At 41.4% G+C, this 22,753-nt stretch overlaps 1 protein-coding gene across 2 annotated transcripts in view; it reads left to right on the top strand.

The window, feature by feature from the left end:
* NAA25 (N-alpha-acetyltransferase 25, NatB auxiliary subunit) overlaps positions 1-22,353 on the top strand; it is a 30,812-nt gene extending 8,459 nt beyond the window's left edge. For both annotated transcript variants that reach the window (XM_068412588.1, XM_068412589.1), the window contains 19 exons: positions 158-265; positions 716-794; positions 1,312-1,423; positions 2,571-2,660; positions 3,020-3,189; positions 3,939-4,051; positions 6,742-6,949; positions 7,582-7,668; positions 8,745-8,925; positions 9,553-9,652; positions 14,074-14,225; positions 14,528-14,653; positions 14,950-15,193; positions 15,416-15,539; positions 15,885-15,950; positions 16,446-16,543; positions 16,761-16,871; positions 17,318-17,464; positions 19,094-22,353. In XM_068412588.1, coding sequence (XP_068268689.1) covers positions 158-265; positions 716-794; positions 1,312-1,423; positions 2,571-2,660; positions 3,020-3,189; positions 3,939-4,051; positions 6,742-6,949; positions 7,582-7,668; positions 8,745-8,925; positions 9,553-9,652; positions 14,074-14,225; positions 14,528-14,653; positions 14,950-15,193; positions 15,416-15,539; positions 15,885-15,950; positions 16,446-16,543; positions 16,761-16,871; positions 17,318-17,464; positions 19,094-19,216 — 2,439 coding nt within the window. In that variant the 3' untranslated portion in view covers positions 19,217-22,353. The remainder of the gene's footprint in view (positions 1-157; positions 266-715; positions 795-1,311; positions 1,424-2,570; positions 2,661-3,019; positions 3,190-3,938; positions 4,052-6,741; positions 6,950-7,581; positions 7,669-8,744; positions 8,926-9,552; positions 9,653-14,073; positions 14,226-14,527; positions 14,654-14,949; positions 15,194-15,415; positions 15,540-15,884; positions 15,951-16,445; positions 16,544-16,760; positions 16,872-17,317; positions 17,465-19,093) is intronic.
* The last annotated feature ends 400 nt before the right edge of the window (positions 22,354-22,753 follow it).

The raw sequence follows: 22,753 nt of genomic DNA, 5'->3' as shown, positions 1-22,753 counted from the left end.
CAAGTTGCTCTCTGCACTTGACAGATGGCAGCTCTGACTGTGTGGGTTTGGGGAGATTCAAGCACCTGGGTTTTTTTTCCTCTTCTAATGTGGAAAAAAGTGGTGGGTGGGACAACACAGAAGTTTGAGGTGTTACAATAATTCTTCTCTTCCTTAGTCCATTTCAGCACAGGATGAAAACCTCTCAAAGACGATGTTTTTGCCACTAGCTGAGAGAATGGTGGAAAAAATGGTGAAAGAAGATAAGATTGAAGCTGAGGCTGAAGTAAGGCTTGGAGATACTTTCAGCTTGATTTGAACGTCATTGAGATAAGGAATGCACTGTTAAAGGAAGTTGGTTATTTTAACAGTTTTCAAAGATAACAATCAGTAGTGTTCTGGAAGTAAATGTGAATGTAGCAGGACAGAAGGAAAACCAGGAGCAGAGGGTTGAGAGGGATTTGGCAGAGTGTGGCCAAGGAAACTTTTTGGCATTTGATTTGACTGATGAAGTACTTGGGTTTGCTCCCTGGGAGGCCCCAAGAGAAACTTCAGGACTGAGAATGGAAAAAGACCTAAATTCCTGAATGTTCCACCCTCTGGGATGCTAAAGATAGCTTTGCAGTCCTGGCTATGTCCGATTTCTAATGACAGTAACACAAGTCGTTTTATTTCTTGGCACACCTGTATATTCTTTTACTAGCAAATTTCATTGCAGTCTGATCTTTCTTTTAAGGTCGAACTGTACTACATGATTCTGGAACGTCTGGAGAAGTATAAAGAAGCCTTGGATGTCGTGAGAGGAAAACTAGGAGGTAACTTACTCTCTCAATTAGTAATCACAGCTGTGTGGAGGAACAGCAGTTGTTCTTTGCTTCAGACTTACCTAGTGGTTACCAAACAAAAGGCTGTCGGAAGCCTGACTCTTAGCACCAGTTTCAAACATTGATGCAAACTCTGGAGGTGCTCTGGTGCAAGTTGGTTTTACCCAACTGTTTGTGGTCTTTAAGTGATATTCAGTGATGAACTTCACAGCAGTATGCTTAGCAGTAGTAAATTGATAGTATGTTGGTTTGTTGTAGCTGCCATCTTGAAAAAAAAAATAAACATTCCTAATATCTTACATGTTTGTGGACTCTTTCTGGTGGTTAAAATGCACTTGCAGTTTTAAGGAATTGGGATATGAAGGTTTCCATAGCAGATCTGTCCTTCAAGGGCCTCTCTTCTGGTCTCTTACACTTGCTGTCCTTGGCTATAATAAGAAGCTTTGTGCAGAAAGCAGAGAAGGAAATGCATTGATTAAATAAACTTGCCCTTCTGTTTTTAATGTAGAGAAGCTGACAAGTGAGCTCCAAAGCCGCGAGAACAAGTGTATGGCAATGTACAAGAAGCTGTGTAGGTGGCCAGAGTGCAACGCGCTGTCGAGAAGGCTGCTGCTGAAAAAGTGAGATGGTATTTCTGCAGTCCTGCTGAAAAACTGAAGAAAAATTCTGGGCTGGTTGTGAATTGCCTTGTTTAGTGGCTTTTGTAAATGGTGGTTAAAATAGAAGAACCTCAGAGGACCTCAAAGCATTTCCAAACGTTTACACTCCAAAGCCTGAGGAAAAGGGCAGCAGAATGGAACATTAAAGGGACGTGGTGAAGGTCACAGGGAGAGTCAGCGTCAGGACTATAGTCCCTTCTTTTTGAAGGCTGAGTTTAGCGACACATTAATGCAATAAAATTTTGTTTACCTCCTTATTTCTAAAGGCTGTGCTGGTTGTCCAGCTCTAACTTTCATGATGGGAGAGGAGGAGAACTGCATTTACATTTAATTTTCTGGAACCTCATTTCTCTCACTTGGCCAGACTTCATACTGGGAAATGCACGTAATGCTTTGAACAGATGCATCAGGAGAGAGCACACTAGTGTGATCAAATCTGTCTCTTGGAACTGTCAAGAGGGATTTGTTGTTTGCTTTTTGTATTTAGCTGTACCCTAATCTTAAGTATAAGTTAAATACAGAGGTTTGAAGATGAGAAGGTTCTGTCTACATCCACTGTCCAAGGGACAGCAAAATGTTTCTTCTCTAGAGAAGTTGTTCCTGGTGTTTAATATTTGTTAAATATATTTGCAGAGGGAAAAACTGGAGAAAATAAGCATCAGCTTTACAGGACACTTGAACACAACACTGACAACATGTAGAACTAATATAAGGACATTTTGAGCTTTACCTCTTTGTATTTGGTGTCTCCTGTTCTATACTCTTAAATTATTCTGAAGGTGGGCAGGAGAAACTTTTGCCTTAGCATTTTGTGAGGATATTCATGAGCTCTGACTGGAATGTAAATGTGAAGAGGAGAATTTGTAGCTTGCTTCAATTCTTTATTGAAATTGTTTTCTTTAATACGTTTCAAGAAGTTCAGGATGATAGTATTCTTGAGATGTGAGACCTTTTCAAGGAAAAATGATTCTTATTACAGTTTTTTTTTTCCATAATATGAATATTTGTGATTCCTTAAATTCAGCTTTTGCAAGGAGTGCAGTTTTAGAAGCGAGTTACTGTTTTGGCAATTCCCTAAACTTTGTTCTGTGTCTGATTTTTGTTTCAGCTCAGATGATTGGCAGTTTTATATAACTTACTTTGATTCATTGTTTCAACTCATTGATGAATCCTGGACACCTCCAGCAGAAGATGAGCAGTAAGTTAACAGTTTGTCCATGGATTTGTTTTTCCTTTGTGCTACAGCAAATTATTTGCATTCGTATGTTCAGTACAGTACTGTCTGTGTCTTTGGGTGGCTTCTTGACATCAGACCCCAAGTGACATGTTCTCCCTGCTTTGTTTTGGAGGCTGGCAATAGTTTATTGGAAACAGCTGTATAAGTAGTGGTTTGTGCACTGCAGAACTCTTCCAGTTCGTATTTTTAATGGTCATTGAGTTAGAGAATGCATCGTGCCAGATTTCCTTAAGGGTATCCCAGGAGTGTGCTGAGCATGTGTTATCGATGCCCTAGCAGTGGGAAAAATCAAAGAACCTTTTGTCTCTTTAATTGCACAGCTCTTCGGAAGGAGAGGTACACTGTTCTGTAGAGCAAGCTGTGAAATTTATAGAAGAGAGGATAACGGAAGAATCTAAGAGCTCTCGGCCACTTCGGGGACCATATTTAGCTAAACTGGAGCTGATCAGGCGTTTGCGATGCAGAGGTTGTAACGATGAATATAAACTAGGTAAGAGCCACTAACGGGGTGATTTAGAGAGAACACAAACTTGGAACAAGCTATTTGCTAAATCACTGAGTAAAATACAATGTCTGTTATGAAAATATACATGCTGTTGTCTGTATGTAAAGCATTTTGGAAGCATTAGAAGATGAGCCTTGAAGAAAGGCAGGTAGTTCCAGACTGCTCCAGGGCTTGTAAAAACTCTCCAAAGGACCTGTGGGATCTAGGAGCATACAGTCACTGGCATGGTAATGAGAAGTGCGTTTCTGATGCACTGCTTTTGTAGAAAGTCCTGCTGTTACGCTGTAATCTCTGGGTGGTTTTTCCATTAAGTTTTTTGGCAGTAGTACCAGGTTTTGCTGGTTAAAAACTTGCATTTAAAAATTGTATTTAGGGAATCAGTGAAGGAAAGAACGTGATTAGAGCAACATCTGTGCTACTTACTAGTTCCTTTTGTATTTCCATCCAAAAATAAGTTAGATAAGCAGAGGCTGGGTATGCATGCCTGTTATGCTGAGCTCTTATCTGCCAAAGTGCTTCAATGAAGCTCTTGGAGTTTTTTTTATGTGTCCTTGGTTACCAAAGACATTGAGCCTCTGTTAAAATCTGCAGTAGTACAGGTATCTGTTTTCTAAATTACTACGTAGTCTTGAAGAGGGGAGGGAGGGAAGCATTAACAAAGATTTCTCATAGTGATTTCACAGATTCAACTTCAAATAGAGCGTGTTACAGAGATGAACTGGCCTTTTTCCTAGGTGATCCAGAAGAACTAATGTTCCAATACTTCAAAAAATTTGGGGACAAACCCTGTTGTTTTACTGATCTCAAAGTATTTGTGGATCTCCTCCCATCCAGCCAATACACAAAGGTAAGGAAAGATAAAGAAGTGGTGGCAGGAACTGCAGCGCTTGTTTGCACTCTGGTCCCTTTATCTTAAAATACCCGTGGATCATATTAAAAGACTGGAAATATCAAATTTTTACCTTCTGTTTGAAATTCAGAAAACTCTTTGTTCTGCAGAAAATATAATGAGCATTTGAATACACTGAGCAATTTAATTCAGAGAATTTTTACTGGAGAATAAAAACTAAGCTTGATCCTGCAGGGTCTCAGGCCTAGATATAGTATTCATTTGTTTTTTTTATTACCATTTCAAGGTGTCGGGGTGCTTTGAGATGGTCTTGGTTAAATTCTTGTATCGAAAATGAAAGCTCATAATGCTGATGAAAATTACAAGATACAAGCTCATATCTTGTAATGAAAAGCTCCCTAGGAGTTGTAGTTCAATTCATAAACTACCCAGTGAGTAACCTCTCATCACTTTTGTTTATAGATCCCAGCTTACACAATGGAGTAATGCGACAACAGTAAAGAGAAACACCACCCTGTTCCTTCATTTGCAGTTCTTATTGCTGTGTACTGTAACTTTTCTTTTACAGAGACATCCTCCTCTTTCCCTTCCCACTCATCACTTGTTTTTTCCCATTAAAGTTACATGTTTAATGGGGAAAATCTGCTCCCTCATCCGATGCAGGCAGGGTGTCCCATAGATGTTTTGCTTGGCTCTGCTGCAGTACTGGAGAATGGACACGTTGATACTGATCAAGGGGTGACAGAGAGACCTATGGCAGCTTTTCCAGAATCTCTTTCTGAAACAAGCTCTCTTTCACTGAAAAGACTGTTTGTGCAGAGTCATGAGCAGCTCGTTGAATGACTTCAGCAGCTGGGAATCCTGTCACTCACCCCGTTGTTTTTCTAAGCCATTGTGTAAAATTATCAGAGCCGGGAAGGGCTAGACGGAGAATCCTGGATCAGCCAGAGGCTGTTGATAAAGTGTTTGTAAACAAAGTGTAGATAGTGGTGGTGTTTTCTTAGTTTATTCAAATATTTTTTGACTTCTAATGCAAGCTCTTCCCACAGCCTCACTAATAAGGAGACCAGTGGCTCTGGCATGTATGGGTTGCTGCTGATGTTTTATGTTAAAATGTGTGTTTTTCTCCACTGGCAAGAGGTACGGTTAGTAGGATATTTAACTCATAGTTCTGGAAATGGTGATACCATTGTAAGGTAACCCTGAAGTCCTGGAGCACTGAACAGGTTTAATCCTAACCTACCAGGAAACGAATTCTAAACCCAGAGCTGGGGGGAATGGTGTTTAAAAATAATAGTGTAGGCTGCTTGTAAAACCATGACTTTGAATAAATTCTTTAAAATTTTCTGATTAATCTTAAAACTGCTGCTGATTTAGTGCATGTATCATTGTGTCATACTGACATATTCAAAGGTCTTCCCAGTGTATGGCTGGCTGCTGGCTGTCGCCTCCAAAGCACGCATCTGCAGCAGTTTAACTCAGTCAAGGAGTCGTGTAGCTGCGGAGGGTTAGTGATGCTGAAGTGCTGATGCAGTTTTGAAATCTGAAAGTTTAAGTTACTTACAGAAAATATTTATAGATATTTTGGATGTATTCTTAGATGTATTCTTGTTTCATAGCAAAAGATGCTGAAGGTTGCTGTATCCTAGGTGAAGCAGCAGGGTCACACTGAGGCTATACACAGCTAGGGGGACTTTTTTTTTTTAATGAGTTCTGGATAGTGTCACAGTTCAGTAGCTGAGAATGTGGCGATCTTGCTGGGCCACTAGACACACAAGATATTCCAGAAATAATCATCACAACACCAATCTTGACTTCCTAGAGGTGCAGATTGGAGTATGCAGCCTAGCAATTCGGTTGACCTTGCCCAGCTTGGCAAAATCTCAAACTGAAAAGATTTGTCAGCACAGTCTTTGTCAGAGTCTGTGGGAAAACTGGAATTTGTGTGCGTGGTGCTGTGGGTTCCTCCTGTCGAGCTGTCATGCCTTTTTCCTTGGGCATGCATTTGATGTAGTTCTTGTGTTTCAAGACCAAATGTACTAAAGCTGAATTCATTGGCTTTAACTCAGTTTTAAGTTTGTAAACACTGTTGGATTTTAGAGCAACAAAAGAACCACTGTCCAGCATGACTGCATGTTGTGAGGAGTCTGCTGTCTCCTATTAAAATTGTAAACAATGAGAGGCTGCTTTTCTTACAACTTAATTCAAAAAATAAGTCATTAATCAAAGATGATGACCTCACTGAGTACAGCGCATTACTTCAGAGTTGAGAGAAAATGTAATAACTAGTACAAAACCACTGTTTCCTGGAAGTGTGCTGTGAAGCCTTTCAGTAACTAATTATTTTAGTTGCATATGTTATTACAGTGAGTGTTAACAGGTGCTTGAACTCCCTTGTGTGTCAATGTACTGGAAACTTGCCTGTGATTTATTTTCTTCCTCCATCTGTTTGAAACTTACTAAAAGCTATTGAGTGCAAGCAGAGCTGTCTGCTCAGCACCTTTCAAAGAAAAAATAAATATATATATTGAAGGTAGCTCTTTAACCACTGACTGCAGTGTGACATCAGGGTTGATACTGACATTTCCACCTTGCCTTTTTTGCTTGATTTGAGGGAGGAAATGATGCTTTCCGTTCGTGCAGCCCCAAATGCCCTGCAGAATTTAACACCAGTGTTTCTCTTTCAGTTCATCAGCCAATTGCTGGAAGTAATCCCTCTGTCGGCAACAGCAGAGAGTGAAATCGCGCTGCCAGCCGATATCAAAGCCCTGCAACAACACTTGTGTGTGGTGCAGCTCTCAAGATTGCTCGGTATCTATCACGCCATGGATAAGAAGCAAAAGCTGACCGTGATCCGGGAGTTGATGTTAAGATACCGCCATGGATTGGAGTTTGGTGAGAAAAATCTAGAAACTAGTGTTGCAGTTCACTTGCAGCTTTTTATGAGCAAAAGTTCAGAGCTTCTTCGGGGGGGGCAGAACAACACAAACTCCGATGGCAAATATCACTGTTCGTGCACAGCATCCATCGTGCCGCTAGATAATACCTTTCCTTCCTCCTTTATGATGATATCCGTGGGCAGACCTGAATTATCCATTTCCTTTTAATTTTTTTTTCTTTTCAGTTGTGTATCTTCAAGATAAATGAGACATTCCTGGGTAGTTTCGATGGTACATTTGTATCTGTGCACACTTGCCTGTGCCTTTAAGCAGAGCCAAGCTTTATCTCTGGTTTACATAGGACAAATGCATGGGCAATAATATTAATTTGTAACTCTTGCAGTCGTAGGGGAGTCTTTCTTCTTCCAGCAGATGTTGGCATATGAAGTAGCCAAAAGTCCCACTTGTGTGATGAACAAATGCAGCATATATACAGTTGTTTCAGGTTTTAAGACAACTCTGGATTTTATAAATTAAGCTGTGGTTATCATCTGCCAGATAGCTGTGCCACTTGATAATGCTGGCGATGTGAGAAACAGCTGGCAGCACTGTAGTAATTCAAGGGTAATTTTTTTTTTTTCATTTTAGGGAAGTCTTGTTTGAAAACTGAATTGCAGTTTTCAGATTATTACTGCCTGCTTGCGGTTCACCTGCTGCTCGATCTGTGGCTAGAAGGTATGTTCCTAAAATTTTGTCTTGCTTAATACCGCCCTGGATGGTTGTGGTAGGGAGGCTGTGTCTCTGTGGCCGATGTGGACCTGTCCTGGCTTGTTAGGCCCATAGCTTTCTGTTTGTTTCTTTTTTCCTCAGTATGAGGCATTTCAGGAGTCCCTCTATTCAGTTGGTGTTTGATATGAACCTCACTGACCTCTAAAGGGATGTAATTTTTCTGATTAATTCCTGTAAGTCCTGGCAGAGCTTTGCTGATAACTTGCAGCTCAGTGCTGGCTGTCTTCAGAAGCTTGTTCTGAGTTTCCCATGTAGGTAATGTTTTCTCTCCCTTTGCACAAGGCCTGCTGACAATTCCCTTCTGATATCAGAAGTGTTTTGAGATTATTTCTTTCCCTCCCTGACATACTTTGACTTTTGGATCCCCTGCTTCTAGACCTTCTGCTGAGACTGGTTGTGCTGTCTTGAGTATTGCTCTACTCCACATCTGCTCTGTCTCTTAGTCTCCTAATCCCACAGAGTCAGTCTCCCGTGGTGGCTGTTTGTGGGCACTGTTTATATTCCTCTCCTTCAGGAAGGGTAGCTGTCAGTTACGCCTTTGTCTTTCCCAAGGAAGATTTAGTCTTTGACCTGAGTAAATCCGTTGTCAGGTTCCTGGCAGGTCACTGGTGGAGTGTGGGCTCTTGAATTCCTGACTCTGAGCTGCTCTCTTGCATAATGCTTGGGAGTGCTCTGTACGTGTAAGCTAGAAATCCTGAACGCTCCAGGACTCGTCAGGGAAGCTCCCTTCTTTTGCAGTGGGCCCACGTGTGAGTCTGTGCTCTGGACAAATGTGAGCTACATATTCCCTGTGAAGAATTATTCCTCCACCTCTCCCTCAGAGAGCAGCTGTAATGCTGGGGTGGGTGTTATGTTTTAAGGGCAGCAACGTGGCTCGTGAATGCCATCTGTGTGTTTAAATACCTGGGACCATTTTGAGAGGTGTGTAACTTGAGGACGGAAGCTTCAATGCCAGAGTGAATTGTGCTGTCAGTGTTCAGTGCCTCTCTGATCACGCCTCTGTGTTTTGTCTTTGTCCCCAGGTGAAGAGATGGCTGTGTGGCAGTGCCTCACTCTCTTAGAAGAAGGGTTATCTCGTAGTCCTTCTAATGCTCAGTTTAAATTGCTGCTCATTCGAATCTACTGCAGGCTTGGTGCATTCGAACCCGTCGCAGAGCTCTATTCCAGCCTTGATGCGAAGCACATACAGCACGACACCATCGGGTGGGTAGTATATACTGAGAATAATTGGTGATGATGACCCTCCAGTAATTAGTCCTGAGATCTTCAGTTGTCTTTGCTGCTGAAAGTTAGCAATTATTGGATTTTTATATGGTGGTGTGTAAAAGTGTTTTGGAATTATGTGAGATAACATCTACTGTAGTAAGCTCCACTTCTTGTGTGGTTTTGATCAGTTTTGGATTTCTGGAGTATTAACTAAATGGAATCTGAAACAACTCTGTGAAATGTGTGTCTTGATTCCAGTTATAGCTTGGTGTTCTGGCTTGTGTCATTGCTCAGCAAAGCTTAGGAGCGCGAGGTAAACAAACATACCAAATGGCCTTACCTTGGTTAGTGTGTTTGTGGGTATCTAACTACATAAAGCTCTTGCACACTTAACAAGGTGGATGGAGGAACTCCAAGCCCCAACATACTTTCTTTAAAAAAATGAAGAATTCCTTCCATTACTGTTAGAAGGTTAAATTTTAATGTTGTGATTGCCACCTGTTAAATCTCCAGACTTTTCATTAAAGCTGAACTGTGCTGCAGTTCTGTTCAGAGCTGTGGTTGAAATTCAGGATTCCCCAGAGCTGTGTGCTGATGTTTGACTTGTGCTCTGTTGTGTTGCAGCTATCTTCTGACGCGCTATGCAGAGGCACTGGGCCATTACGCTGCTGCATCCCAATCCTGCAATTTTGCACTCAGGTTTTTCCACTCCAACCAGAAAGATGTAAGTTGAAAGAAACCTCTGTGTCCTTGTAACAGAGCAGTTATGTCAAGGTGCCTTACAGGAGTGTCTGTGCGCTGTGTAAGGGCTTACAGAAAGGTAGTGGTTGATAACACAAAGGAATAATATGTGCAACTTTGTGTTTATAGTAAAGGTTTCCTCACATGTGTTTTTCGTTACAAGAGTTTGTAACTTACTGTTACGTGGGGTTTTGCTTTAGTTTTCTATTTATAAAAGCCAGTTTTAATGCTCCTCAAAAAAAAGGTGTGATTACTTTTAAATGAATGGATTGTGATTTTATGCAAGAATTTAAGTGAAGTGTCATGTGGCAAGTAAGTCCTAGTGTCATGTAACTTCTAGCATTTTGGAAAGTCACACAGCAGCCAGGGATGGTGGGTCAAGATGGTGCTGCCATACTTAAGGATCCTTTATATTGAAGCAGCACGTTTTAGCGATGGCTGCCCTGGGCACACAGGGACAGTGAGGAATGCACGTCCCTTTAAAAGGTAGGGAAAGTGCAAGGAACAAGGTGGGAGGATTTCAGAGGGGAAAAACTGAGTCTTGAAGTGTCAGCTCCACTGAAGGCAGAGCAGAGCCAATGACTAACTGCATTATTTTGAAGTGATAGGATCAAATTGCAATACCTGGTCTTGTGCTAACAGGCACTACCTGTTTTGTTCAATTCACCCCAGTAAGTGGTGTGAATGAGAAGTTTGTCTTGAATGAGAGTCTTGGGACTGGAATGGAGGAGATAGTGAGGGGAGAGTAGCTGAATTTCTCCAAAGAGATGAGGTGCTTCCTAAACTGCATGCCATATCTTAGGCATCTAGCGTGGTTTGCTGGTTAGTAAGTGTACTTGTCAATAATCTTACTTGGAAAATACACTCTGATGTACATTCTCGTGCATTCATAGGGAAAATGTTAATTCTGTTTCAGAATTCCCATGGAGTCATAAAAAATGGGTTAGATAGGAGAACAGTGGAACACCACATTTTTGAAGTCTTGGTGGAAATATACTGGGCAAATAGAAACAGAAATAGTCCAGAATTGCGGCAGGGAAGTATATGTATGTCAGTCCCATCTCCCTAGAACTTGCAAGGCAGTCCCATTGTGAGGAGTGGGAATATATCCTGTTTATTTATATTTTACAGTTTGATCACTGTTGAGAGATAGGTGAAGAAAATTCTTTTTGCTTTACTTCATAAGAAACAAAGGTGTGATCCAGTTGTAACTCTTCCGGTCAGCCGCTGGCTAAGTTGGCTCCAAAGGCTCTGCAGTCATACAACTTGCTTTCCCACCATCCCAGGACAGGATAAAAACACAAGACATGTCTGTACTGAATAGTAAAGATGCTCACACAGCAGTCCCTCAGAAGAGTACCCTTGCTCTGTTGGCAGCCCAGGTTATTCCTGTGTACAAGATACCAGTTGCCATTTACCTGTGCCTGGAAGGTAGATGCTGAGTTACTGTGACCTGTGTCTGACACAGAAACTTCGCTGTAGGGAGTGGGGTGCACAGAGAAGCATGTGGATCGTATGATGGGAGCTCGCTCTTGTCTGCTTCCCTCATTTGCTCATTGTTTAAGCACTGATTCTACTTGCTAAGAGTCTTTGGGTTCCTGGGTGCAGTGTTTTTGTGCTGGGGTGAAGCCCTAGATCCAGACAGCTTTCTCCTACATGCCTGTTGTTGGTAGTGGTGGCTATTTTTTTTTTTTTTTGATAAGGGGTAACTTGTTCAGTCTTGTTTAAAAGTCACTTGGTGGATGTTAATGAAAAGCAGACCTGGAACCAACGGTCTGAATAAAACGTTTGACTGCTGGGTGCCAGGGGAAAAAAGTGAACTGAAAAAACTGTCGGATGTCATTTGTCTGCTTCGGAACACTGCTTGTAAACCATGAAGAAATCATCTTTCCCTGGAAAACAATCTGAAGTAACTTCAGGTGTGGTTGTCTTGGAAGAAGATTATTCTCTTTGGCATAAATGATAAAGGTGCTTGCAGCAGAGAAGAGCTGATTCTCTCCAGTAGCTCAACATCTGTACGCAGAGGAGGACGGCCACGCTCCAAGTGCTGTTGCCAGGAAAATGCTACTCAACTCATGTTGCAGAAATCCTGAAACCAGTGCCTGGATGGTTCAACCTGCCTCACTATCACACCTTAAAAGGTTGGAATTGTAAGAGGGGCGAAAGTGATGCAATCAACATTATATAATTCTTCATGCTACAAGAGAAGGATGTGACTCTGGAACCCACTCGCATCATGTCTTGTCTTGGAGACAGAGTATTGCCACCAAAGGACCATTGTTGATCTTGGCTAGCCAAATCTCTCGTGTGTTCTGGACACTTCCAGTGGTTATCACCTTAAGATCCCTTTAGTTGGGAATGCATCAGAAGCTGTACTAATTTGCAAAATAGCAAGTGTCCTTTAAACTGACCGTAAGGTGCAAATTGCAGGAGGTGCAGGCTCAGTTCAGGGTACTGTTCATCTAAGATGATGGCATGTCAAGAATGGAGAGGAAATAAGATGTTTCTTACCATAAGACATGCCCCAAGTATCACAAGGTCAGAATCTGCTACCAGTTTCTCTGCTGCTGTGGTTCTGCTCGGGTTGCCCCTTCATATTCAGGGTCCTGATACCAGCTTCACATTCAAGTCCCATAACAGCATCTAACTGCAATGTTAAAGGAGGACTATCCTTTAAAAGTTACCTTTTTACCTGATGTCAGATACTGCCTGCTGCTCTCTAGGTTGATGTTAAAGATAGCTGGAATGTCTGCTGCAGCACAGAGGACGTGTCCTGTGGCACGCTGTGTGGGACTCTGCCTAGAACAGGAAGCGTGGGATATAAATGGTCTGGCATAAAAATAACAGCTACTGATTCAAACTGATTGCTTTGGATAAATAAGTTTTCTTTCTGACATGCTGAATTTAACAGCCTGAAGTGAATCCTGTTTAAGAGTGTCCCATGAGTAACAGCCACCTAGGATGCTGTGCAGTCCTGACGTAATATTTCTGCTTTAGGAGAGGATTCCAAGGACAGGGAGGAGAGAGAAGGCAGTATTGCTATATTGGGCCAAAACTAAAAAGGCAACTTTATCCTTCTCAAGATAATCCTCCTTTAAATATGCAGAATCACAAGTAATCTCTCTAATTTTCTTGTGTCCGTCCGTCTTTAATTTCTCCAGATACTGCAGGCAAACAGAACACCAACGTGTCCTTTGGGGATTTAAAAACCACGCCGATGCAGTTGAATTAGCGCCCATAGCGCAGTCCCGCAGCCTGACAATGAACCCTGCAAGGCTGTTTATCAGAGGGTATGTTGTTCAATATTTGGCATATTTTCTTTCAATCGGTGCAAATAACCAAATTTCTTATGAAAAAAGACAGAGTTACCTAGAGGACACTTCTGATTTTAGAGGGGAAAAGAAAAAAAGGTGGCTGTCATCTGTGAGTGCTAGCTTCTAGTCTCTCAGAGCCTTCCAGACAGGTGGAGTCTGTTAGGACCGTAGGAAGTTCAGTTAACCAGAGGCCATTTTTGGTGCTCCTCATCTTCAGTGCATTTCATAATCTTGTTCAGAAGAAAATATTTGATTTGCCAGAGTTTCTCGCTTGTGGAGTAATTCTGATGTAAAAAATACAGCCATCTGTCTTGACTGGGAGCATGAATTGTTCATTCTGTCTCTACAGTTAGAAATTTTCATTAAAATACAGTGCTTGTTCGGGGCTCCTTTGTCATATGAGTCTCCTTCTGGAGATTACTGGGATTGATGTGAAATGTTAGTTGTGTGCCTTGTATTGCTGTACTTCATCAGAGGGGAAGCAAACTATCCCACGGACCCTCACAGTTCCCTTTGGTGTTTAGATTGTATTGTAATGTGTATACACTGCGTGATATCTTGTGATACTGTATTCAAAAACCTAATAAAAAAAAAAAGAAATAAAAAAAATGCGTGAGTAATTTTTTTTTAATCAATGTTGCGGTAGTATGTGATGCACATCCAAGTCAGTTCCAGAAAATCTGGGATATATTTATTTTGCCTGAAAGTAGTTCTCACTATGAAACAATAATTTGAATAATGCATCTCAAAAAAAGAAAAGCAGCCTTCCAAAATCATCTCTCCCCTCTAAGTATTTTTCAGTCTCGGTGGCGACAGCAACACGATGTTTCTTAGTGTTGGTTTGGTTATTAAATCTCACTGCCCGGAGGAGCATCTGGGCATTCTCAAATTCAAGTAGCAAAATGGCTGGGGTGACTTGGACAAGCAAAAGTGCAAGCTTCTCCTAGGGACTGAGCACCTGCCGGATTCTGTACCTGTGGGTTCCTGAAAACCACAGAAATGCAGTTTCTTGGCAGTGACCTTGTTAAACTCCAGTTATTCTGAATTTATGGAAGTAACTAATACAGAGGCGGTGTGTGTTTTCTTCCAGACCTCAGAATATATCATTCAAGCCTACAAGTACGGTGCATTTGAGAAGATCCCAGAATTCATTGCCTTTAGAAATAGGCTGAACTCTTCCCTTCACTTTGCGCAAGTTCGCACAGAGCGGATGTTGTTGGACCTCTTACTTGAAGCAAATATGTAAGTACAGCAGCAATAAGTGCAGCACCTCGCACGTGAAAAAATTGGAGATGTGTGCATAGAAAACACTGGCCAAGTGAGACCTTAGTGAGTTGCACTTGCAGCTCTTCGGCAAAAACCCATGAGCTGCTTCTCTCTGCTTCTAATTTGCTCTCCCCTTCAGCATCCTTGTCAGTATCGTGCGTGTGTAACATGTCTGACATCAGAAGAGGTGAACAGTGGAGGGATGTGGTCTGTTAGTGAGCTGTGTTTTCTGTTTTCAGTGATATGTTTGATTTAATGGTGCTTATTGTTACGTACAGATCAACCAGTTTAGAAGAAAGTATAAAGTCCATGAGTCTGAGCCCGGAGGAGGATGACATTCCGTGGAAAGATCTGCGTGACAACAGAGACCTGACAGTCTTGTTTAACTGGGATCCAAAAGACAGGTGAGTGGAAATATCCTCCACTATAGAGTCACACCTTTTCCTCACAGCACACATGGCAAAGAAAATCCTTTCAGGGCAGCTGCCATATCTAAATGTTCTCTAGGCTGGCAACTGCAAACTTAGCAAGAATCACCCCTCGCTTCTAGCAGTGCTGCCTTTTTACATATTAATACAACTTTCTGAATTTCTGACCGCTCCTCCTTCATACACTATTCGATAACTTTTGTACCTGAGTGAAGCTTGCTGCTTTGCCAAATTGAAGCGTTGGCCTGAAAGCATTTGGTGCCTTTCTCTAGGGACATTTCTGAAGAACATAGGAAGCTCTCACTGGAGGAAGAAACCATGTGGTTGCGAATCCGGTCTTTAACTTTAAGGCTAGTAAGCGGACTCCCAACTCTTAGTCACACTATTCAACCAAAGAACTCTGAAAAGACTGCAGAGAACGGCGTCTCATCCAAGATTGATGCAATTCGATCCCTGCTTCAGCAGCTGGAAGCGGCAGTGGATTCAGGGAAGAAGTTTCTAGAACAAAAAATTCAGGTACCCGTTAAGGAAAAAACTATCCCCAAATATTAAATGAATGTGAATGCAAGCAGAGAAACTGAATGCATCTTGTAACGTCCAGCAGGCTGCAGAATGCACTTAACTGACCCTGAGTTTGTAGTGTATGGATCTGACTGAGAGATGTGCCAGAGACAAACACTGTGTTCTGGATAAGGAAAAGCTGCAACACCTTTATCTTTTTCTTTGCTTCTTGCCTAGTATCCTGTCCTTGGCCCTCCTCCTACCCGAATGGCTGGCTTCTTCAGTAATGGCAGCTGTGAATGCCAGACTAGCTTGTTTTATCTTGTTAGTGATATTTATGAACTAGATACCAATGGCTTAGGTAAGTGTTTAACCAGATTGTCATGGTGTGTGGTGGGAGGGAGCAAGATGTGTCTGCATGTAGTTTGAGAACTACCAGGCGTTGGCTGATGTGGACCCAACCTGTTACTTGCGTGTTAATTTTTTGAATGACACTAAGTTATCTGGGAGACTACACCTTAATTTAATGTTTTATGCAAGTCTTCATTTTTGTACAGTGTATGTTGATGTAGTACTGGATCCTCTTTGAAAGCAGTTGCATTCGCTTTTGACTGCTAACACTAAATTACATTTAAATGCCTCTTAGTTTTCTGGAAGCAGAAAATACACAAACTTGTAGTTTTATAAATACTTCTTTTTCTTTCAGAAGATTCAGCAGAAATCCAGGAGAGGATAGGGAATAGTTTCAAGTCTTTAGTAGAACGACTAACAGGTAAATGATAACTCAAGAATACACCCTGGTAGCTAAGGTAGTGCTTCGTGGTGATCTGAGGATGTGCTGCTGAGCGTGCTGCAATTGTGGGGGAGTGTGTTAATGCATCTGCAGACCCCTGTGAAAGATCCTTGAGAACAAGGCTGAGACTCCCCTTGGCTTGTCTGATCGTGAAGCTGTTGCGCGCCACAGAATGTCGTTATGTCCTGTCATTTCACTACCTTGCAGCCTAATCTTAGCAACTGTTGTCTCCCTGGTGCTTGGGCCAGGTGTGCCAATAAATGGTGCGCAGATACTGTTAGTAACGAAATACAGTTCAGAGGAAACTTCAGAGCTGGGCCTTCTGGAGAGGCTTTGGCCAAATTTATCATTAGCTGCTTAGTGGTCAGTCCTCTGTCAGCTTTGCCCACTGCACTGAGATACATACAGTACAGAAAATACCTGTTTAAGTTGATCTGCATGTCCTGAATAAGGCTTTTCTTTTTTTCTTTTCAGACTTGTTCAATAAATGTAAAGGTGATTTGATTGAAGTCAGAGATGGCACCTTGAAAACTCATCCAAACCTCTTAGAAAACCTAGTCTTCTTTGTTGAGGTATATTTTTCTTTGGAAACTAGAAATTTTGGAGTACTTTAGGGTAGAACTGTTGGGACTAAAACACAGTGAAAGTTCTTTGATCTCAGTCACTCATGAAAGCAGAGGTTTTTGTTGCATATTCTAACTACTCTGAGTCTTATCAGTAGCAACACTAAAATGAGTTTAGAAACCTCCTGTAAATGCAACTTGTGACATACTTGTACCTTTTTTCCAGACGATCTCCATTACCCTGTGGGTATCAAGTTACTGTGACAGTGTCCTCCGACCTTTTAAATCCAACCTGCAAAAAAAGAAGAAGAAAAAAAAAGAAAGCAGTGTAGCTATGGTAGAAAATATTCCTTTTTTTTCTTCCCCCACCCCAAATCCAACAGCATATTTATACTGAAAGAAAAATCAGGGTAGATGACATGATAATAAACTGTTTTTCATAAACTTTGCCTTGTAGAGGCTGCCATAAGTTAGAGATTACTCAGGACTAATTTTTAAAACTCCTTTTCTATTTAAAATCAAGTGGTGATGTGCCACATCTCTGATATCACGTGAGGCTTTTTAATAGGAAACACAGTTTAGAGTATCACAGGCCTTCCTGCCTTGAATGTACTGCAGTAAATGGTGACCTGGTGGTGTTCAGCTGGTTTGGTAGATTATAGCTTAGCATTGGAGGGAGGAATAAAATGGTAGACATTACAAAGTGAGTTGTCATATAGAATAGTCATTTGAATAGGCATTAATATGTGTTTCTAAATTAAAAATATGTGTTTGTTTTTATAGCCACCTGTATTTACACATTTTCTGGATTATGTAACTGAACTACAGACATTAACTTCCAACGTAATAGATCACATCAAAGGGCTTGAAATAATTCTGACTGCACTAAAACTTGAAGAGCTGTCGCTCAAGGACACTCTGCTTTTACAGGTAAGAACCTGCAACGTTTTGCAACGTTATTTATGTGCTCTATACTATTGTGCATGACTGATAACAACCTGTATGTACGTGCCTGTGTGATAACTTTGTTGAAAGCTTCTTTTCCCCAAAAAGGAAAAAAAAAAAAGGAAAACAAACAAAAAAAAACCTGTTATGATTGACTTGATTGCTCTTAACCAGAGGGTAGGGACCAGACTGCTAGAAAGCTGAGTTTGAGGGTGGTGAGTTAGGTTTTCTAATAGTGACAGTGACTTTGCCTCATCTGATCAGCTCTAGCTCACTGCACAAAATCTCAAAAAAATGAGATCTAAACACAGGAATTTGAAAGTACTTTCATTTTTGTGGTATGTTAGTGAAGAAAAACTTAAGGTTTTAACATTATTTTGTTTGTGATATGACTTACTCTATTATCTGCATTTTGGCATGCCATAATGGATGCAAAATACTTATTCCAGGAAACATTTGAGATTCACCTACTGCTGATTAGTCACTTCCCTGGAAACAATGACTTGATGCTTAAAGAAAAACAAGTGGCAACACCCTCCCCGCCCCCCAGCTATATAGGTAAAAGCAAAGGCAGGAGTAATAGGCAGTACACGTGCCAAACCTCGTGCCGAATTTAGACATGTGAAGCATGGGCCTGATGAGGAAGTTTGGCTGTGTTAGCCAGGACCCCCACAAAGTCAGTTAGGAATCAGCATTACAGACAAAACCAGGTCTCTGATATATTTATCTAAAAAGGGAAATTTGGCCTACAGGACACTGGCATTTATGTTTGTCTAGGCAGGAGATCTGAAGGCTTTTGAATTGGGGAGGATTGAAAAACTGCACCCATGTATTTCAGAATTGCACTTCTGTCCACTTAAGCTGCTGTTAGCCAGCTTGTATTTTTTTCAATTAAATTGTCCTGTTTATTGCATAGCATGTTACTTAAAATTTCTCTTGTTGCTGCTTGAGGCTGATGTAAATACATATATTAAAAAAAGAAACTGCAAAAGCTGATAGAAAGCAAGGAAATCCCTTACACTGTATTTAATGCAAACTTGAATAAAACCAAAAAAGAACATTTTCTTAATTTCATCAAAGAACCTCCAGATAATTGTTGATCTTTGTAACTTTTCTGGTTCCTCACCGAGTCAGCAAATCCCCCCATCTTGCCTTTGATGCAAGACATCAAATTACTACCCAAGGCAGATCTGCAACACCCAAGCGTTAGATTCACGCGGATTTGAGCAGAAGCGTCTGTGGGAGTCTGCAGCTTTTCCTGTGTTCGTTCTCCATGTGTGCTGCTCTGTTTGTTGTTTGACATTGTTGCAGTAAATCCTGATAAACACAGTCTGTATAGCTCTGCTCAGACCTGGAGCTACGTTTGCAGCTCTGTGTGTTTAGAGCTAAAAGGTGCTTTTGAAAAGTCCTTGTGTTCAGGTATTAGTGAAAATTCTGGTGTGAATGGAGTGATACTGCTGCTTATTCTGTGCTGATGACATTCCCTTTGTAAACTTACACTGTGCTCCTCATTAATTTCTTATAGGTGTTTGTTTCTTAACAGGTGGGGGAAGTTCAATGGGAAGATTTAAACAGTTGCTGTGTAGTGAATGGTTTTTCTTTTGCATTTTGCAGGAAGAAAAAAAGTTTACAAAGACTGTGCAAGGGAAGGTCCAGAGCAGTTACCATCACTCAGTTCAGGAAATTGGAGAGCTGCTGAAAAAGAGACTTGATACCATTAAAAAACTAAAGATTTGAGAAATGCATCCTTGACAGACTCCACAGAGGAGTGACACCAGAGTTCCAGACAGAAGCAACATCCAATATACCATCACTTTAATCCAGAACTTCCTCATAATGCATGAAGGACTTAAAATCATAAAACAATTTTTTTAGGTATTACAGATGTATTGAGCTGATTTAAATTATTGTACATAACTGAGAAGCAGGGACCCTTATCGGGGTTTGACCACTTTTTATACATGTTCATAAGCATATTGCAACAGGAGAAAATTAACTTTCTTCCCTTTTGATCTCTAGAAACAACTGGAGATGGTCTTTAGAAGCAGCAATAGAAATCCAGTGTAAAGCATATATCTCAAAGGAGTTGTATTTTCATCACCATACAGCGTTTGTAATTTTTGTATGGTCTTTGCCTTAGAAATGCAGAAATTGTAGATGCCCACGTTCAGCCGCCTCCAATGAAATGAGCCCGTTTGGGAGCTGTTTTGTCCACAAGCCACCTGGTCCTGCCGAAGGAATTCAGTGTGGGGGTCCAGCAGGGAGAGGTGAGGCCGCAGTGGAGGAGCACCCTCTGCGTACAGCCCTCCGCAGAGCCCGGCCCTGGGTCGCAGGGTGGGAGTAAGCTGTGCCTGGCGGTGAGGCAGGCACCTCTAAGGGGAGAACTGCTGGAGGGAAGAGGTGCTGTCAGTGTACACACACAGGTTGTTTTCACAGTCGCAAACCTGATGAGGAGCAAACTTGGCCGTTAAGCTTTAGAGATGGGAATCGGTGTTTCAGCAAAAAAGACACAACCAGAGACCTTGTATATAATAGCTGCAGTGAAGTCTGACACTGTGGTCTGATTTCATGTCAGTTTAATGTAAAACAGCAATCATCACGACTTTTAAAAAGTGTATTTAGGTTACTGAAACTTTAAGACTTAAATATTTTAATAGAAATTAAAATTAAATCCTATTGGCTTTGGTTTTAAGTTGGCAGAGGTAACTTTTGCTTCCGCTGTAGTATGAGGCTGAGAATACTTTTTGTAACTGTGTGCTTGCTTTTTGCAGTTGATCTTTGATTATTCAAGTACTAGCTCATTAGGCATTCTCTTAGAAAGTGCAATCACATCATCTGCTCCCACTGAATCTGCATTTCTGCTGGGTTGTTTGTTTGTTTTTTCATTTTAAAGGAGTAATGCAGCCTAAAATTGGTAGGCAAAAAAAATTACGTGTTACCTGCAATACAAGGGACAGGTCAGAGTTTACAGATTCCTCATCTTCTGATTTAAAGCAGCTAGTATCTGAAGTCTCTATTTAAAGTTTTAAGAGAGCTGACAATCCTACCTTTGTCATCTCTTCTGAGTATGTTTTGTTAGCAATGCTAGAATGTTGATGAGAGTATTTTTTTAAAATAAATGCCCTGTGTAAAAGAAAAAAAAAAATCACATTGCTGCTCTTGCTGGATTTAGTTTTGCTTTGCCCCATCCTAAAAGGGAAAGAATGTCTGCAGGTTGTCTGAATTGTAATGGATGTCCTGATGGTTTAATTGCAATGCCTGGTAAATGCTCTGGGCTGGAGGAATACCAAAATGTGTTAAGTCTGTTTTACAATAATACTTTTCCTGGAAAAAAAAAAAAAAAAAGAACTCTTATATGTTGTATAGAAATACCTTTTTGGAAAGAAGAGTGTGCTCCTTAAATTAAAGCAAGACTGATGACTGAAACTGATGCTTTGAAATGGGTAGGGTAAGTGAAAACAGTCCCATTGCTGAGATGCTGCAATTCACAGAGAAGCACTGAGCCAGAAACCTGCGCTGCCCCTTTTCCTTGCTGGTGTTCCTGTCCCCTCCCTCCCCCGGGGCAGTGCGGGCTTGGCACAAACACCAGCACTGAATGCAAAGTTGACACAGCACCCTCAGCCCGAGGGGCTGAGTTACGCTGGAGCTTCCTTCCACTGCTGCTACAACAGGTTGAACTCAACCAGTCATATCAATAAGCAATGGTGAAAGTGTAAGTGAAGTAGAAGGTTAATGTAACCAAGCTTTTAAAATCCTCCCATGTGCCTCAAAGCAGAACTTGCTTTAAAGGTTTTCTGCGTCCGCTCTCTTAAAAGCAGAATTGAAACTGCTGGGGGGATGACGTGTGTCATCAGAAGCAAAGTCTGAGAAGAGATGAAACCATGGCTCGCTCTCACTTCCCGTCACAGCATTTGGCACACAGCGTTGGCTGGTCACTCAAACCATCCCCGTGCCAGCCCAGGGGAATACTGACTGCTGCTCAGTGTCAGCTGCTGTCCCATGCCAGTTCCAGCCACTGGTGAACGATAAGCTTGTCAAACAACTACGATTTTTGGATTACTCAGTGTTATAAAACCAGCTGCCATCTCTTCACAAGCTGTAATTTCTCTGTAGGAGGAGACTGTGTACAAAAATGACTATGTACTGACAGGGGGCTTGGTTGAGGGAGAGGGAGAATTTCTCTTCCCCCTATAAATTGTGTACAGTTAAATATATTCTATATTTCTTACAAAAGAGCATTTCCCCTCCAGAATATGTCCCACAGGGACCTGATAAGAAATTCAAGCTATAATCCATTGCTGCTGTTCCCCCTTTTCCACTCCTGGGATTTGTTTTTTGTTTGTTTGTTTTGGATTTTTTTTTTTCTGGTGGTGAATTGAAAAACAGACCTAGAAGAAGCTACCAAGACTACTGTTTACAGACTGAAAAAATACTGCTTTTATACTACTGGGATCACAAGCCACGATCCTTTTACAGATTTCCTCAGCTCTTCTCTTTGCTTAAAATCAGTGTCTGATGTAGATAAAGGTCAGCAGTCCTACCCTGCTTTGTCTACATCCAGGACAAAATGTACAATGCCTGTTTGTGTTGCCCATCATTTTTGTACTTTTTAACTGTTCAAAAATTGCATTTATATTTTGCAGTCATTGATAATCATGACTTTATTTTAACCGCTAGTAATCTTAGAGGAGGGTTTTTTTGTTGTATCTGCAGCCTTATCTGAACTTTCTCTTCCTTGATTATTCATTGTTAATTTATGACTGTAGAAGATATGTATGCCTCAGCCTTCTACGGACTTAAGTGACACAACTGCAAATGAACTGCTTTAAACTGGATGGGTTTATAATTTATATAAAAGTCAGTTTCGTTACAAATCAGTATTGCTGCCTCTTTCATTTTTCTCTCTAGATGGTCTGGAAGTAACCAAAGTGCTCTCCTACACTGTCTAGCTCTGTCAGCCCCTTGGTGGAGCAGATTATCCTGGTGTAGGGCAAGCGGAAAATCAAGTTACCTGCAAAGAGGGAGGATGGAAACAGAGGGGGAAAATGCTCATTGCTTTCCACCTGCAGCCTGGGTTCAGAATGATGTCTGCTGGGAGGAGGGAGCTTGGATGTGTCTGTCCTTTGACATGATCATCTGTCAGTCTGCTGTTGAGGCTTTCTTCATTGCTTGCCTGTACTTCATCCTGGCTTTCAGGGATGAGGGAAGTGCTGCAGTGCATGAGCTGTATCTCCTCTAGTAGCACAAGAGAATCTGAAGTGCTTGAGAGGGCTG

This window comes from Nyctibius grandis, chromosome 14, assembly GCF_013368605.1.
Source record: "Nyctibius grandis isolate bNycGra1 chromosome 14, bNycGra1.pri, whole genome shotgun sequence".
NCBI classification, from domain to species: Eukaryota; Metazoa; Chordata; class Aves; order Nyctibiiformes; family Nyctibiidae; genus Nyctibius; species Nyctibius grandis.
Note: the sequence above shows the minus strand (reverse complement) of the source record. Positions and strands in the feature narration are given on the sequence as shown.